This window comes from Ursus maritimus, unplaced genomic scaffold, assembly GCF_017311325.1.
Source record: "Ursus maritimus isolate PB19 unplaced genomic scaffold, ASM1731132v1 scaffold_8, whole genome shotgun sequence".
In the NCBI taxonomy this organism is placed as follows: domain Eukaryota; kingdom Metazoa; phylum Chordata; class Mammalia; order Carnivora; family Ursidae; genus Ursus; species Ursus maritimus.
In genome coordinates, this window is record NW_024426996.1 from 62,262,106 (window position 1) to 62,276,889 (window position 14,784).

Consider the following 14,784-nt stretch of genomic DNA (forward strand, 5'->3'; position numbering starts at 1 on the left):
AATGACCAGAGATTGAATGAGATAACATAACGGATGGGCTTCAGGAAATGTAAAATACTGTCTTATGCGAAATCCTCCTAGTGTGAGCTGATTGAGCACTTACGACGTGAGTCACATGTAGTGACGCATCTCATCCTCACGACCACCTTGCGAGGCAGGCATGGGGGTGCCTTATGATTGCTGTTTGTATATGTGGTAACAGAGGCAGAGAAAGGTTTTTTTAACTTGCCCAAAGTCACAGAATTGGCACATTTGAGAGATCGGGGACAGGGATCCAGGCAGTCTGGCTTCAGAGTCTGTGTTCTTCATCCCCAAACACAAGACATCAACTCATCGGCCTTGGAAAAAGCAAAACTCTGTTGGCTCTGGTAAGGAAGCCTTTGTGGGTGCCGCGTCATGCCCAAAGAAAGCAGCTGACCTTCGATAGCGAGTGTCTTCAAACAAGGACATGGAGTCACGTGGCCAGGTCCATCTTCAGAACCACAGCTGTGGCCACTCGCTGATGAACAGCCATGGCTTTGCTACATTTCTAACCCTCTAAAGCCTTAAAACCTACTGGTTCATACGATTTCCAAATTTAGGGTCTGGACTTTCCTTTTTCAGTTGTCAAGTCAACATAGAAATGGTTTGACTCCCAGCCATATGCCGATGGCTCTGTGTGTTTATTCAATAAACACCCATTCAGGGCTGACAAAATGCCAGACTCTGCGCGAGAGGGAGGGACAGATGGATGTGTGCGCCATGTCCCTGACCTCAAGGGGCTCGTGCGGTGGTGGGGAGGGCAGGCACAGAGAGGCACCGGTCCGCCAGAGTTGGGGCTGGCCACCGTCAACGTGCAGAGAAGATGACCGTCTCAATCAGACACGACTTCTGCTCACCAGGAGCTCACCATCTAGAAGGAGAGGCAAATACATGAACAAATGACTCTGGAGGTGACAGGCTGTCTGCTTTCCCAACCTTAAAGATTTTTGGCTCTCCTGAATTCTAACGAAGAATCCCTCAGTGGGACGAAGGAAGCCTCTTATCAGTATTTCAGTAAGGGGAAGATTTTACCTCTGGTCAGAAGGTCCCTTTAAGTGCATTCCAGGTGAAGTAACCCCATGCAGAAAATGAGCTTCCCAAATGAGAAGAACAGTCACGTGCTCTGGAGCTCGGTGTGGGCGTTTGGCGCATCGCATGATGGCGCCCTGCTGGCTACGGCCTGTCTGAGACGGTCCAAGCCCTTCCATTTGGCATCCACATGAGGATAGAGCTTTGACTTTTACTGTAGCAGCTATTTTCCGTGAACTGACCCAGTGGACATTACTGAGCACTTACTGTGTACCAGGACTTTACATTTCTCTCCCTTAACAACTAACAGCACAACTCAGATTTGTGCCCAGTGCAGGGTCTTTGTCCGAGAAATCATCCCACTTAGGTTTACACAACAAATATTCTGGAAAATGCTTGGCGCCCGGAAGTCAGAGTACCTGAATTCTAGTCACAGATCTAACTGTGAGGTAAGTCATCCTCTCTGGTCCCGTTTTATTCCTTCAAAGCAAAGAAGTTGGAAAAGATAAACCTTGAGTTCAACCAGGTTCTAACGTGCTGTCGTCCTGCTCTTTCTGATGCTTTTCCAGAAGTCCAAAAAGGTGGTCCCATTGCCCCATCCACCGATTCCAAGTAGCCTGTATGTCCTTTCTCCTTTCCTCTTCCTCTCTGTTGAATGAAGCCATGGTGCATCTCCGAAAAATATTTTCATCTTCAACTTGCTTCGGCTCATCGGTTTCATTAAATAGGCAACTTCAAGGCTAGGAGAAACTTGGTGTATATAATTTAACTTTTAGTTGGATTCACAGTTTTGTTTGGGGTCCCCAAAAATACAGAGACAAACATATCCTGCACGTTTTCTCTAAGGAGGTTATGGATTATTATACGTTCTCCACGCGGAGCGGGAATGCACGGGAGGCCGTAGAGCGTGCTAGTTCCAAGCTGGGACTCTGGAACCTGCCTGCCTGGGTTCAGATCCTGCCTCCACGAGTCACTGTGCGACTCTGGGCAAGGGCTGGGCTGGGAATGCTCGCAGCGTGTCCGCAGGCTTGCGGTCAGGAGTAGGCATGGCAGCGCAGGCCTGGGCGCCCTTTAATTAAAAGGGATGTTTGCTTGTACTGTCTTCTCTGACTATAGTGCTCCTTCTGGAGAGTTGAAAGCTATATTCGGTATAAAGCCCCCCCAACATTATATCACATGTGACCCCATCAACCCTGTGTCTGTGGCCAGGAAGGCTCCACGCGGCACATGTGGTGTGGCTGTGAATACAGACGCTGGGTGAGTTTGGTGGCGGTGATGGTTTCCCCCAGCTCCCCTTGCCCACCATCTTCATTGTCAGTCTTGTGGTGAGAGAGACCTTGAGGACCTCTCCTGCCGTACCCTCAGACCTGCCACTTCTCCACGTGGTCCTGCAGACACCTCAGCGTGGTCCCACAAAGTTCCTCTCTTGTAGCAAGCACCCCAAAGCCATTTCCATCTGTGGCGGTGCTCAGACCACGTCTGCTGGAAGAACTTGATTTTGCAGGAGGAACCTTGTCAGTCTCTGTCAACATCTGAGGCGACGGATGCCAAGGGGTCCTGTCTCCTGCACAGCGGGCTCTTGAGCTGGTCCACCCTGGGGACTCCCGAGAGGACCCAGGAAGGCGTCAAAGGACAGCCTAATAACTTTGGACTGTCCATCGCAGATCAAGTGCTCTCTCAGGCTTGTAGACGGGGCCACCGGCAGAGAGACGCACCCAGGATGGCCAGACTCACTGAATTGTTCTTCAGGGCTTCTCCCAATAGTTCCTGTGCATTGACAGGAATGCGACACGCTCGATGGTGATGGGGGGGGGTTGTATGGCTGCCAAGCTGGCAAGGTGAGGTCTGCTATCTTGCCCCACACATGCAAGCAAAATTACAGTGATGATGATGATGGTGGTTGAGCAGCTCTGCGTATAGAAATCTTTACAATGAGGCGTTTAATTAAGAAGGCTTGGGTTTTCTTTTTTTAAGTATTTTATGTGGAGCACGGATACACCTACGTAATGTTTTCGAGAGCGCTCTGGATTTCTTTTCTTCATATTCATTGCTGTTTATCATTGTTTAGGGTCAAGGAGTAAAAAAGAACAGACGGCTTGCCTTAGAGCTGATGAAGAAAGCGGCTTCCAAGGTAACAGTTTTGCATATTGTCAGAGGGAAACATTTGCACCATCCACACCCACGCGCTCACAAGTCTACAGAGTAAATGGCCAGCCTTTGGCCCGGCCCATAGAAAGCCGAGTGGGGAGGGAGGGTCGCCGGCACAGTGGTGATTAGTCATTTTGGAGCTACAACATGTACAGAAACCCGCCACAATGGGGACGGCGGAATTCAAAAGCTGAATTCACCTTCCAGTCAATAGAATTCCGGCAGATTTTGTTTGAAGGCTAAAATTATCATCAGGGGCTGCCCTGATAACAAGCGGGGGGAGCGGGGCTCCTTGGAATTGAATGGGGATGTAGAAATGCCATTGAATCAGGAAAACCAAAAGCCTAATTCCTTTGAAGGTTAACCCTGTCGTGTCCAACGCCCGTGTGCTGCCCGCGCTTCAATAATGGGGATGTTGATTAAATTGACTGCCAGGTTTACACATTGCTTTGTTCTTGTCACTGTTGACTCTACCATGTTGTTGTCAAGTCAGCTGGTTTCACTCAAGCAGTACAGAATGGAGGTTAACTATCGCTTGCGAGGGGGACGCACACACGGACCCCACACGCACACCCACACAAACCCGCACGCTCACCGGTGCATGCATGCAGGTTTGCAAATAAATTCGTACAAACCACTGTAATTCGACAACCTTGAGAGTCCTTTAAAGTCCTTCTGGCCCTTGAAAGACCCTCCCTCCCCAAGACTGCTCATATTTGCCCCTTATCAACAAAGACTCCTCAAGTCCCCCTGCTGATTTTTCTTCCCCCTCATTCTCTCCTGAGAAGTTCAGAGTCTCTTTTTCTGTGTGTAGAACAGGAGGTTGGGACATGGAATAAGAGAGCCAAGAGGCTTTCCCTCCATCTTGGTGCGGTCAAGAGGTCACGTGACCCAAGAGAAGATCGCCCACTGAAGTGCACACCAGCTCCTGCCCCCCTCGCACATTAAAGGGCAGAAGTAGAGACAGTTTAATGGTGCTGGTTGTTGAGGGCATTCGGTCCAAAGCGTCCTGAGATAGGGCAGTGATGGGCTTGCCCCGGCGGGTGTGAAATTTCCGTCTCTTTAGCCGTCCTAGTGGTGAGCTGATGTCTAATGGGCTTTGTTTTGAAGGGATTCTTAGCAGAGCTTAGGGGAGGATGGGGAAATGCCGTGTTATGGCCTGGCGTCCTCACATCCCGACAAGTGTTACGCGATTCTCCCTCATTCACTCGGCAAGGCATTTTGAGGCCCCGACTCTTTGTCAGGCACAGTGGTGAAGGTCCCACACCGTTTGTTTTTTGGAATCACCGAAAAGTCACATGGGAGCAAATCTGGTGATTGAGCTGTACGTGTCCAGAGCAGAGTGTGAATTGTAAGCGAGGAGACGGGATGCCCTGTGGGGCTCCAAGTGCGGTTCCTAACGGAGTTCCGCAGATGTTTTGAGGGATGACAGGTGCATGTGAATAAGCCCATGGCCTCTGGCTTTGTAGCAAATGTCACTGTGATGTGGGTACATTCCATAGGCTTGTTCCAAAGCTGGTTCTTGCCACTCTATAGTGTGGCCTGGTCTGGTACGTGATGGAAAGTCATGCTGCCAGACTGGCCAGGAGACCGCCTTGCCCCTGGTGCAGCGTGCGGCTCAGGAGGAAGGCCCCTACGACTAAATCCACAGCACCGACGCCCTTCCCGATGTCGACTGGCTTGGGAGTCAGCTACCTCAGGGCCTGCAGATCTGAGCCCTACTCTCCATCCTCAAGGTGCAGGATTTGCATTCCGTTTTGTGTAGCACCAGCATTCAAAGGGTGGCTAAGGGTGGCTTTCCAGGACTGGGGCTCTCAGTAGCCTCAGAGCACCTGTGCTTTGCAAGTAGGCTTTTGCAGCTGCTTCCCTCAGAGGATTTGTTGGTGTTCACGGCAGAGAAATCAACAGATGGGCAGGCGGGTCACCTAGAAACTGGCCCAGCCAGGGGGATGTCCGGCGTCTTCTCGCAGGGGAGCGCTCCTGAGTTGCAAGGTCACTGTGGATACTGCGAGGCAGTAAGAGGCCTTTGTAGACAAGGGCATCGCGGAAGAGCCCTCGGGAGCTGAGCGATGATTTGGGGGCGGCATCGCTGCGGAGCTGGAAGGCAGGGATCCCAGTAGCAGCCGGATGGAATCCACCCAGGGGAGGGCTCTGAGACAGGCTCGTGCTTTCTAACACTTAGCTTCTCTTTAATGCCATCTGCCCCCAGAAAGAGACGGGAAAGGTTTTGCTCAGACCCTGGCAGAGTGCTTTCCCAACAATCGATTCTCTTTAGGTTTCATTAAAAAAAAAAAGAAAAAGTAATTTTTGTGTTGTTGTTGTTCTAAAATCCAGGGATTGCATCAGGCAGTCAATGGCTTGGGATGGTATTACCACAAATTCAAGAAAAATTATGCCAAAGCAGCAAAGTATTGGTTAAAAGCAGAAGAAATGGGGAATCCGGATGCATCGTACAATCTCGGAGTCCTGTATTTGGATGGCATTTTCCCGGGAATCCCTGAAAGGAATCAAGTAAGTTTTGAGACGAGCTGTGCAGCTGGTCACTGGCTCGTCTGCCATGTGCCGGGCCTGCGTGAGGCTCCGTGGGTGGTGCAGACGCCACCCAAGACACAGACCCTGTCCTCAGGCAACTCAAGGATCCAGTTAGGAAGATAAGATAGCAAACGGTGAAGGATGGCATCTAGCCAAGTGTCAAGTGTCTGCCAATTGCTATGACCCAAACAGTGCTCGACAGGGGAAACTGTGAAGACCCAAAGCAGTCAGGAAGGCTTCATGGAGGAGGGAGGCCTGAACTAGGGAGGAAGGGGAAGATGATATGAAATGAGAATGAGCGAGAGGCAGTACAAAGAGAGCTGGGTCCAGATGGGTTGCCTGATACGAGACCAGATTTAATAATAGTGAAAACAGCAGTGACAATCTTCAGTGTTTGCTAAGCACTTCCTCTGTGACAGACACTCAGAAATACTTGACATGCATCCCATGTCATTCTATCTTCTGGAATAGCTGCTATGATTATATCCATTTTATAGAATGAACAATCAAGGCTCTCAGAGTTTATGTAACTTACTCAGAGTCATATGCTTCTGGAGGCAGGACCAGGATCCCTGCGCAAAATGGAAGCCCCTCATTATTAATAATACTATCGATGATGGTAATTATAATTTCTGCACCATTATAGCCCACGAATTTCACTGAATGCCCACCCTATGCCAGGCACTCTTCCAGGCACTCTTCCAGGCACTGGGAATGCAGGAGCCCTACATATATCTGGGAGAAGAATATTCCAGAAAGAAGGAACAGCCGGGGCAGAAGCCCTAGAGGAAAGCAGGCTTGGCATGCCCCGGGAACAACAGGGAAGGTGGAGCGGTGGGAGCAGGAAGTGGGGGAGGGGCGTAGATGGGAGAGAAGGTCGGGCTGGCGGGTCATTATGAGGTCTCAGTGGCTCTGAGGAAGATGGGAAACCACTGGGCAGCTTTGGACAAGGCAGAGATGTGCTGTGTTTTAAAAGCCTCGCCCTGGATCCTAGCAGAGACTAGGATGAAGAAGACAAGAGGGGAGCAGGGGGTTAATGTATTGAACCCCAGTGAGAAAGGATGGGCCACCCCAGGAGGGGGCCAGAAATGTGGCAGGATTATGCATGTACTTTGAAGGTCAAGGTGACAGGGCTTGCTAATGGATTGGATGTAAGGTGTGACAGGGGAGAGGAGACAGGGTGACTCCAAAGTGTTTGGCATTTCTCAAGGTAGGAGAGTGGAAGGGCGCAATTGGAGGGTTGGGCCAGACTGAGGCAGTGGCGGGTTTCTGGGGGTAGGGAACTGGGAGATAATTTTTGTGAAGCACCGTGCTCAGCCTTGAGAATACACCTCATTGAATCCTTGACACAGCCGTTCGTGCTAGGCACTGTCAGAAGCCACATTTTTCAGTTGAAGAAATCTCGCAGTTGGAGAGATGAACTACCATGTCCAAGGTCACACAGCTGGGAAGAAGCAGAGCTGGGATTTAGACCCCAGCCCGTCTGACTCCAAAGCCCTGGCTTCAGAAGGGCAGCTAACTGCCTCCGAAAGATAATAGGAACCCGCAGAACAGTCACCCTTCCAAATGTTTGTCTTATTTTTCCCCTCTTCCTCTCTCTGACTGCATCAGAGCCTGCATATTTTTATGCATGGCTAATGTCTGGTCACCCACCCACGTGGATGCCGGTGTGGATTTTTTATTGTCATGTTCTAATTCTCACCTTCCTACGGGAAATGCAGTTTTGGCGCATGAGTTTGAAGAAAGGTATTAAGCAAGGTTAGGAAAGCCAATACCTGAATTTTCACCCAGTGTGACTTCTGATACATTCTTCTGTTTCGCTTACAGAGGTTATGGGATTCGTAGCTCTGTGTTGTCTTATTTATTTATCGGGGAAACTTACCAGAATAGCTTACTGTTAAGGTTATCACATCCAGAGGCTGGCTTCTGTGATTGGCTGTCTTCCTGAAGCTTGGCTTGGTTTTCCTAAAGATACCAGAAGTGATAAGCTGGTGAAAATATTAGGGGTTGCGTGTCTCACCGTGTTGGCTCCGGTGAAACCAGCCGGGCCGGGAGGACTCCTCACCCCTGAGCTGACTCTGTTTATCTCTCTGCAGACGTTAGCCGGTGAATATTTCCATAAGGCTGCGCAGGGAGGACACATCGAAGGAACCTTGTGGTGTTCTCTCTACTATATCACAGGAAACCTGGAGACGTTCCCTAGAGACCCGGAGAAGGCTGTTGTGTAAGAATCTGTCAGCTAGTGTGTACAAAGGGAAAGCCACGTACTTTATTCGCGGTGCCTGAAAATGGAGTTCTCGTTCTTTGTTTTTGCAATTTTGAATGTAACCTTTATTTTTAAGTTATACATGCACAGAGTTTCAAGAGCCACATAATTCGACAAGGCGAAAATAAGTAAATTTTAATTGAAACAAAAAAATAATAATTTGACATGGAAAAAAACAGAAAATCGCCTACCCCACCCAGACTTCTTCCTGCTCTCAAGAATAGGTCATTTTCAGTCTTTTCATTATTTCTTTACTATTTGCCTCTCTCTTTCAGTCACATGCTCATACTACTATTTCTTGTAATTTCCATTACAGGCTTTGTCTAATGATGTCCCACTGTGAAAGACGAAGATACGGTTCCCTCTCATTCTGCCACCACCCGCTATCCCACACATCCACATTTCCCGCCTTGTCCCATTTTCCCAATATTTCCCAATATCATTATTTTGGCTGGATGAGTATCAGGGTGTCCATTACTAGGACCATGTGAGTGCTAGGCACAGCTGAGCCGTGTAATAGGCTATGACTACTTTTTCTTTCTTACACAGTTTTTTGTGTTCTGTGGAGTAATAATTACATTTCATAGTTCTTTAGTTGCTTAGCTTTCTGCATACTTATTATTTTTTCATGTGCTTAAATCTTCAAATTCTCCCACAGTTGTCTAAATCTCTCCTCAGTATGTCCAGACCCACCAGCTATACGATTAACAATCTCGGTGACATCTCTCCTGGAGTCTTTGCTCAGGACAGAGCTGCCCTCCTGAAATTAACTTTGTCATCACTTGGGGGTTTCCTTTCCCTTCATCTCTGTCTTTTTGGGTTCTCCTTGCTGGACCCTATTTCTTCCTCTTTCTTGGTTTACTCCTATGCTTTCCTAGAGCGCACACTACAGTAGCTTCCTAAAGAGTGGTGAACAGGGGGTGTGTTTTTGAGGTCATGCATATCTGAAAATGTTGCACAGAGGTTGGCAAACTAAGGCCCGTAAATAACATGTGGCCCACCCTCTGTTTTGTGTGGCCCCAAGAGCCAAGAAGGCTTTTTACGTTTTTAAATGGTTGTAAGACAAGCACACACACTAAGATGAATACAAGTAGAGACTATGTGTGACCCACGAGGCTTAAAGTATTTACTCTCTTGCCTTTTACAGAAAAAAACCCCAGAACTTTGCAGACCTCTGCTTTAGACCACCCTCATACCAGTAGTCTGGCTTTTCAAAAGGTTTTGTTTCATAAGACATTTGAGAGCAAATCCAACCGGACTTGAACTCAGTGATAAAATTTGACCAAGACAGACTTGAAGCTTTTTATCATTATTAGTTAGGATGTTTGGTGTGAACATGTATATGTTTCATAAATTTTTCTTTTGTTATTGATTTCTAGCTTAATTCCACTGTAATCAGAATGCATTCTGAAGGATTTCAGTCCTTTGGAATTCGTTGAGGCTTACTTTGTAACCAGCATACGGTCAATTTTGCTACACCTGCTTTTTTTGTTTGTTAGAGTTGTATCTTTTTCCAGCCTTTACTTTTTTAATCTTTTCTTCTTTTCATTTTAATGTGTGTCTCTTCTAAGCAACATATAATTGGGTTTTTGTGTACTTTCTATTTAGTCTGACAAGTTTAGTTTTTAATTGATATTTTTAGACCATTTACATTTAATGCAACTTACAGGTATATTTTGTTTTAACTCTGCTATTTTACTAATGTTTCCTGATTTGTCCCATCTGTTCTTTGTGCTTGTTTTCCCTTTTCTTACCTTTCCTTTATATTAATCAAGTATTTTTTTTTTAATTTTATTTCCCCCTTCCATTAGCTTGCTAGTTATGTGTCCTTGTAAAATTCTTCTAGTGGTTGTAAATCTAAAGATTACAACAGACCAGTTCATTATCAGTAAAAATTCTCTAGGATAAATTAAAGAACAGAAAAAAAAGGGCGGGGGAACCTTATAATAAATCAGTAAACATGGTTTAATGGGGAGAGTACTAGAACTCTTGGTGAAGATTATCGTTTTTCATATCGGTGGGTATTTTTCATTAGGTAACTTTCATGCCTTTGTTTCCATACTTGGTAACCCCTAAGCATTCATAAGAAAAGGCACTGAATGCAAAGTTCTCAAAATGTATCTTTCTTTACCTTCTTAAGATTCAGTTCTGGTTTGTTGCTGTGTAAAAATTCTAACAAGCAAAATAATCCCCAAGTGGGATTTATTGAGATCATGTGAAGAAAAGAGCAATTATTTAATTTGCCGCAGTTTGGATATTTTCTCATTCCTTTTCTTTTCAGATGGGCAAAGCACGTAGCTGAGAAAAATGGCTACTTGGGCCACGTCATTCGCAAAGGCCTCAATGCCTACCTGGAGGGCTCATGGTAAGGTGGGGACCCACGTTAGAATGAACTTATTTAGCCCTCGCCTTTCAATTTGTCAGTGTAGTCTTATGAGATGGAGTCTTAAAATACAACCAAAAAAGCAATTTGCAGGGAAATCACAGCCTACCAGTAATGATATTCAGAGTATCACAGACTGATTGGCTGTTGATTGGAAAACATAGCATTTCCATGTTTAATTATACACAAAAATTAGTTCTCTAGGGGAAGCGTCCACATTCATCAAGCTGAGAGACACATGAATGTGTTGACTTCTCTTCCCTTCAAGCTTGTTCCTCTTGGTTTTAGAGTGAGACAGCACAGGGGATCGTAGCTGAAACCTCTACCTCTCCCTGGCAGAGCACAGAAAGTTCGTGGGAAGCAGAGAGAGCAGTGTGTTTAAGGCTCAGGCTACATCCTTCCACTGATGTGTAACTACATCTTCCTTGGCCAAGAGCCTGGGATTACTGGAACTCACTCACCAGACCTCCAACGTCACAGCCAAACAGATTCCCCATTTTATCTTTCTTCTAATGGAGTTAACAAATCTCGTCTTGTACCCTATGGGATGAGGCGCTGCACTGAGAACTTGCAAATGCTCCGCGTTTGCTGTGCCTTGATTTTACAAACAAGGGCACACCTTTCCAAACTGCAAACTCCACCCGATTCCATCTTTTTTTTTTTCTTCTGCCAGTCCTGCCACTCTGTCTTACTTTTCCAGTGGGCCATATTTTCTTGACTGGTTTATTGCCCAAATGATCTGGGTATTTCAGTAATAACTAAAAAGGGTATGCAAATCAGCACATATCCCATTGGTCCACTGCCTCAAAGACATTAGACCAGACCTATCGTAGATCATTCTCTGATCTGAACCTTAATTAAAAATTAAAATGTAAGTCCAAAAGAATACTGTTTTCTCCTTGAGTTCATGGGTGCCCACATAATCAGCGGATAGCATGTCAGTGAATGAAAATCTTAAGGCAGGGAAGTGAACCCAGTGAAAACAGCACCAAAAGGAATGTTTGTTATTATTATCCTGTGAAAGTTTATTATCTGTCGCCTCACTTAGCACAATTGGGAAAAAATTTTAATGAAATTATTATTTTCCACTTGCTACACCTTATAATTTATCTGGTGTTTTATCTTTTCACCCAAGTGAGCTTCAGTTTATAAAACTCCCAAATTTGAATTTAATTTATTCTCTACTTCTCATCCTCCAAGCTTCCCACCCTTTGCTCCCCACAAGCTTCTTAGGGGAAAAAGAGCATTCAAATACCGAAGTGCGTATATGGGTTTTCCCAAAGAGAGAGCACATCTGTAAACACCCCCACACTGACACACACACACACACATACACACACCCCAAGATACTTGACACTATTTTTCCCATAAAGAGAGTGTCTATTAATACCTTACATTTCTTGGGGCGCCTGGGTGGCGCAGTCGTTAAGCGTCTGCCTTCGGCTCAGGGCGTGATCCCGGAGTCCTGGGATCGAGCCCTGCGTCAGGCTCCTCCATGGGAAGCCTGCTTCTTCCTCTCCCACTCCCCCTGCTTGTGTTCCCTCTCTAGCTGGCTATCTCTGTCAAATAAATAAATAAAATCTTAAAAAAAAAATAGCTTACATTTCTTGCCTGCTTTTGAATTTATCATCACAAAGGATGTCAGGTAGCACATTTTAAAATTCGATATGAAGCTCGAGATGAATTAAGATTTTTGTGACCTATTGTCCTTCTTACAATATTCAGCCACAACAGGAGATTGATTTTTTTTTTTTTTTTTTTTGGAGCGGGAAGGGGGAAATTAAGTGTGTTGTACACTGTTCGTGAGTTCGGGTCCAGGTCAGCCGACTTTCCTGAGTATACTTCAATGCAGGCTGATTTGCCATAAGCTGCAGGGGATGCCACGGGCAGGGCTCGGGCAAGTTTGCTGCCTCCTTTCTTTCTTTCTTTTTTTCTTTCTTTCTTTTTTTTTTTTAAGATTTTATTCATTTGAGAGAGAGAAAGCACACAAGCAGGGGGAGCAGCAGGCAGAGGAAGAAGTAGAGTCCCTGCTGAGCAGAGAGCCCATCGTGGGGCTTGATCCCAGGATCCTGGGATCATGACCCAAGCCATAGGCAGACCCTTAACTGCTTAACCGCCTGAGCCACCCAGACACTCCGCCTCATTTCTTCCTTATGAGAAGTTATCTGCAGTTTCTCACGTGGCCCGTGTTCTGTCTGACCTCTGGATCTTTGGACTTGCTGTTTCCTCTGCCCAGAAGTCCTCCCTAACTCCTTACTCCTTTTAAGATCATGATTGCCCTCGTTGATGGCCCTGTGATTTGTACCCCAGCGCCCAGCACCTAGTGGTAGCTGGGAAGTGCTCAAAAACAAATGCATGCATGATCTAAGGCAAATCGAACAACCACAACTCCAGGCTCATGAGCAGTATATAAAGAGCCTGAGGGATTCGGAGAAGGAAAAGATGCTGTCTGGTTTGTGGGACTTAGGTCGGCATTCATGATGAGGTCAGCAGATGATATGACCCTGAGGGGTGGGTGGGATTTCCACTTGGCCGTGCAGGGAACAGCATTTCTGGTGAAGGGAATAGCAGGAATGAAAGCAAAGAGATAGGAAAATTCTGGATGAGTCTAGGAAATTTTAAGCCACGAATTTGCCTTCAGGTAAGATTTGTAAAAGGGAGTGACAGATAACAAGACTAAAGAGGTGCTGCTCTATGGAACTTTGAATGGCAGGTCATACACTTTTTACTTATGAGGCAGTGGGGAGCTATTGATAGTTTGGGGAGAGGGTAGTGACGTGACAGAGCTGGGTTCTGAGATGTCTAACCAGACAACTGTGTTTGATGGTAAAGAGAAGGGGAGTCTGAAGGGGCGTGCTGGGTCAGAATCCAGGTGAAAGGAGCTGAGCGTTGACCTGGCGATGTGGCATAAGCCAGTTGAGTTGTTTCTCCCTTCTTCTGTCATACAATAGTTGATACGTATGAAGTGATGTGTGCTATATATAGGTTCTCAAGTGTAATGATAAAATGGACATGTGTAACCCTAGGTAAGAAAATGAACAGTTGAAGCCCCCTGCATTTCCCTCCCAGATTAAACCCACCCCCACCCGCAGTCCCCGGAAGTAACCATCACCCTGAGCCCGCTGTTGATCTCCCCTTGCTTTCTTTATAGTCTTGTTATACGTGGATAGATTCTTAAGCAGATTTATTTGGCTTGTGTCTGAACTTTGTATTAGTGGAACCATATTATATATAGTTCAACTGCCTTTTTTTTTGAAGATTTTATTTATTTACTTAATACAGAGAGAGAGAGAGTATAAGCAGGGGAGTGGCAGGCAGAGGAAGAGGGAGAAGCGGGCTCCCTGCTGAGCAAGGAGCCCGACATGGGGCTCGATCCCAGGACCCTGGGATCATGACCTGAACCGAAGGCAGGTGCTTCACTGACTGAGCCACCCAGGTGCCCCTGGCTTTTTTTTTGTTTTTAACACAACATTATGTTTCTGAGATTCATATCCCTGATGCATGTATCTGCGACTCATTCATTTGTATTGCTGTCGTACACCTCACTTCACTTACCAAGTTTTATTTTAACACACATTTGAGCCCTTTTTTGTGGTTGTTTTTCAGAACAATGTGACCACGAACATTTTTTATGCATACCGTGGCATTCATAGGAAGTTTCTCTAGAATACAAACTTAGGAGTGGGGTCACAGAGCAGGCACTTTATAAGATAGCATTCACCTTTATAAGATAATGCCAACTGTTTTCCCAAAAGATTTTACCAACTTACTCGCCTGTCAACCATGTATACATTTTTGTTTCTCCACATCCTTGCCAATCTTGGTGCTGATGCGAAGTATTATTAAGTTTCCATCTGGATCCGAAGCCTCTTTTTCTATCAACAGGAAGAGACATCTAGTATCCATTATAATGGGAAAATCTTCATCAAAATATATTTGAGGCAAAGTGCTTCTATTTCCTCCCGCTCACCAAGTCCTGAAACCCGCCCTGGGGTTAAACAGCAACTATGGGAATGTTGGCCTCCCCACACCACAACGTGGCTTTTTTGGTTCCATCTATTTTGCTTTAATAGAACTAAATCACCCATCAGTGTCGCAAGTCCATCCCCCTTTTTCATTTTCTGTGAGTGAATTTATTCTGGACGTTATTTTCAAATTACATGTGTCAGTTTGATGAGCTTGTGTTTTTCTGTGTTGTTCTAAGATTTATACGGGATAGTTTAAGAGAGGAGCATGATGGGGAAAAGGGCTTTTTGCTGTGTAGGCACAATACGGGAGATAATGTTGTCATGCCTCAGGCTGTCCTCGGACACCAGAAGAAGTCAGCGAAGGAGAGGCTGGCTGTCATGTTTCATTTCTCTCTGCCTTCCCCCTCTGTGTGTTTGATCTGTGAGCTATGTGTTTT

The 14,784-nt window shown here is 46.1% G+C and overlaps 1 protein-coding gene across 4 annotated transcripts in view; it reads left to right on the forward strand.

The window, feature by feature from the left end:
* Nucleotides 1-14,784, forward strand: part of SEL1L3 (SEL1L family member 3) — an 87,170-nt gene that overhangs the window by 52,606 nt on the left and 19,780 nt on the right. For all 4 annotated transcript variants that reach the window (XM_008685863.2, XM_008685862.2, XM_008685861.2 and 1 more), the window contains exons 13-16: nt 3,119-3,181; nt 5,533-5,709; nt 7,827-7,954; nt 10,278-10,361. In XM_008685863.2, the coding sequence (XP_008684085.1) occupies nt 3,119-3,181; nt 5,533-5,709; nt 7,827-7,954; nt 10,278-10,361 (452 nt within the window). The remainder of the gene's footprint in view (nt 1-3,118; nt 3,182-5,532; nt 5,710-7,826; nt 7,955-10,277; nt 10,362-14,784) is intronic.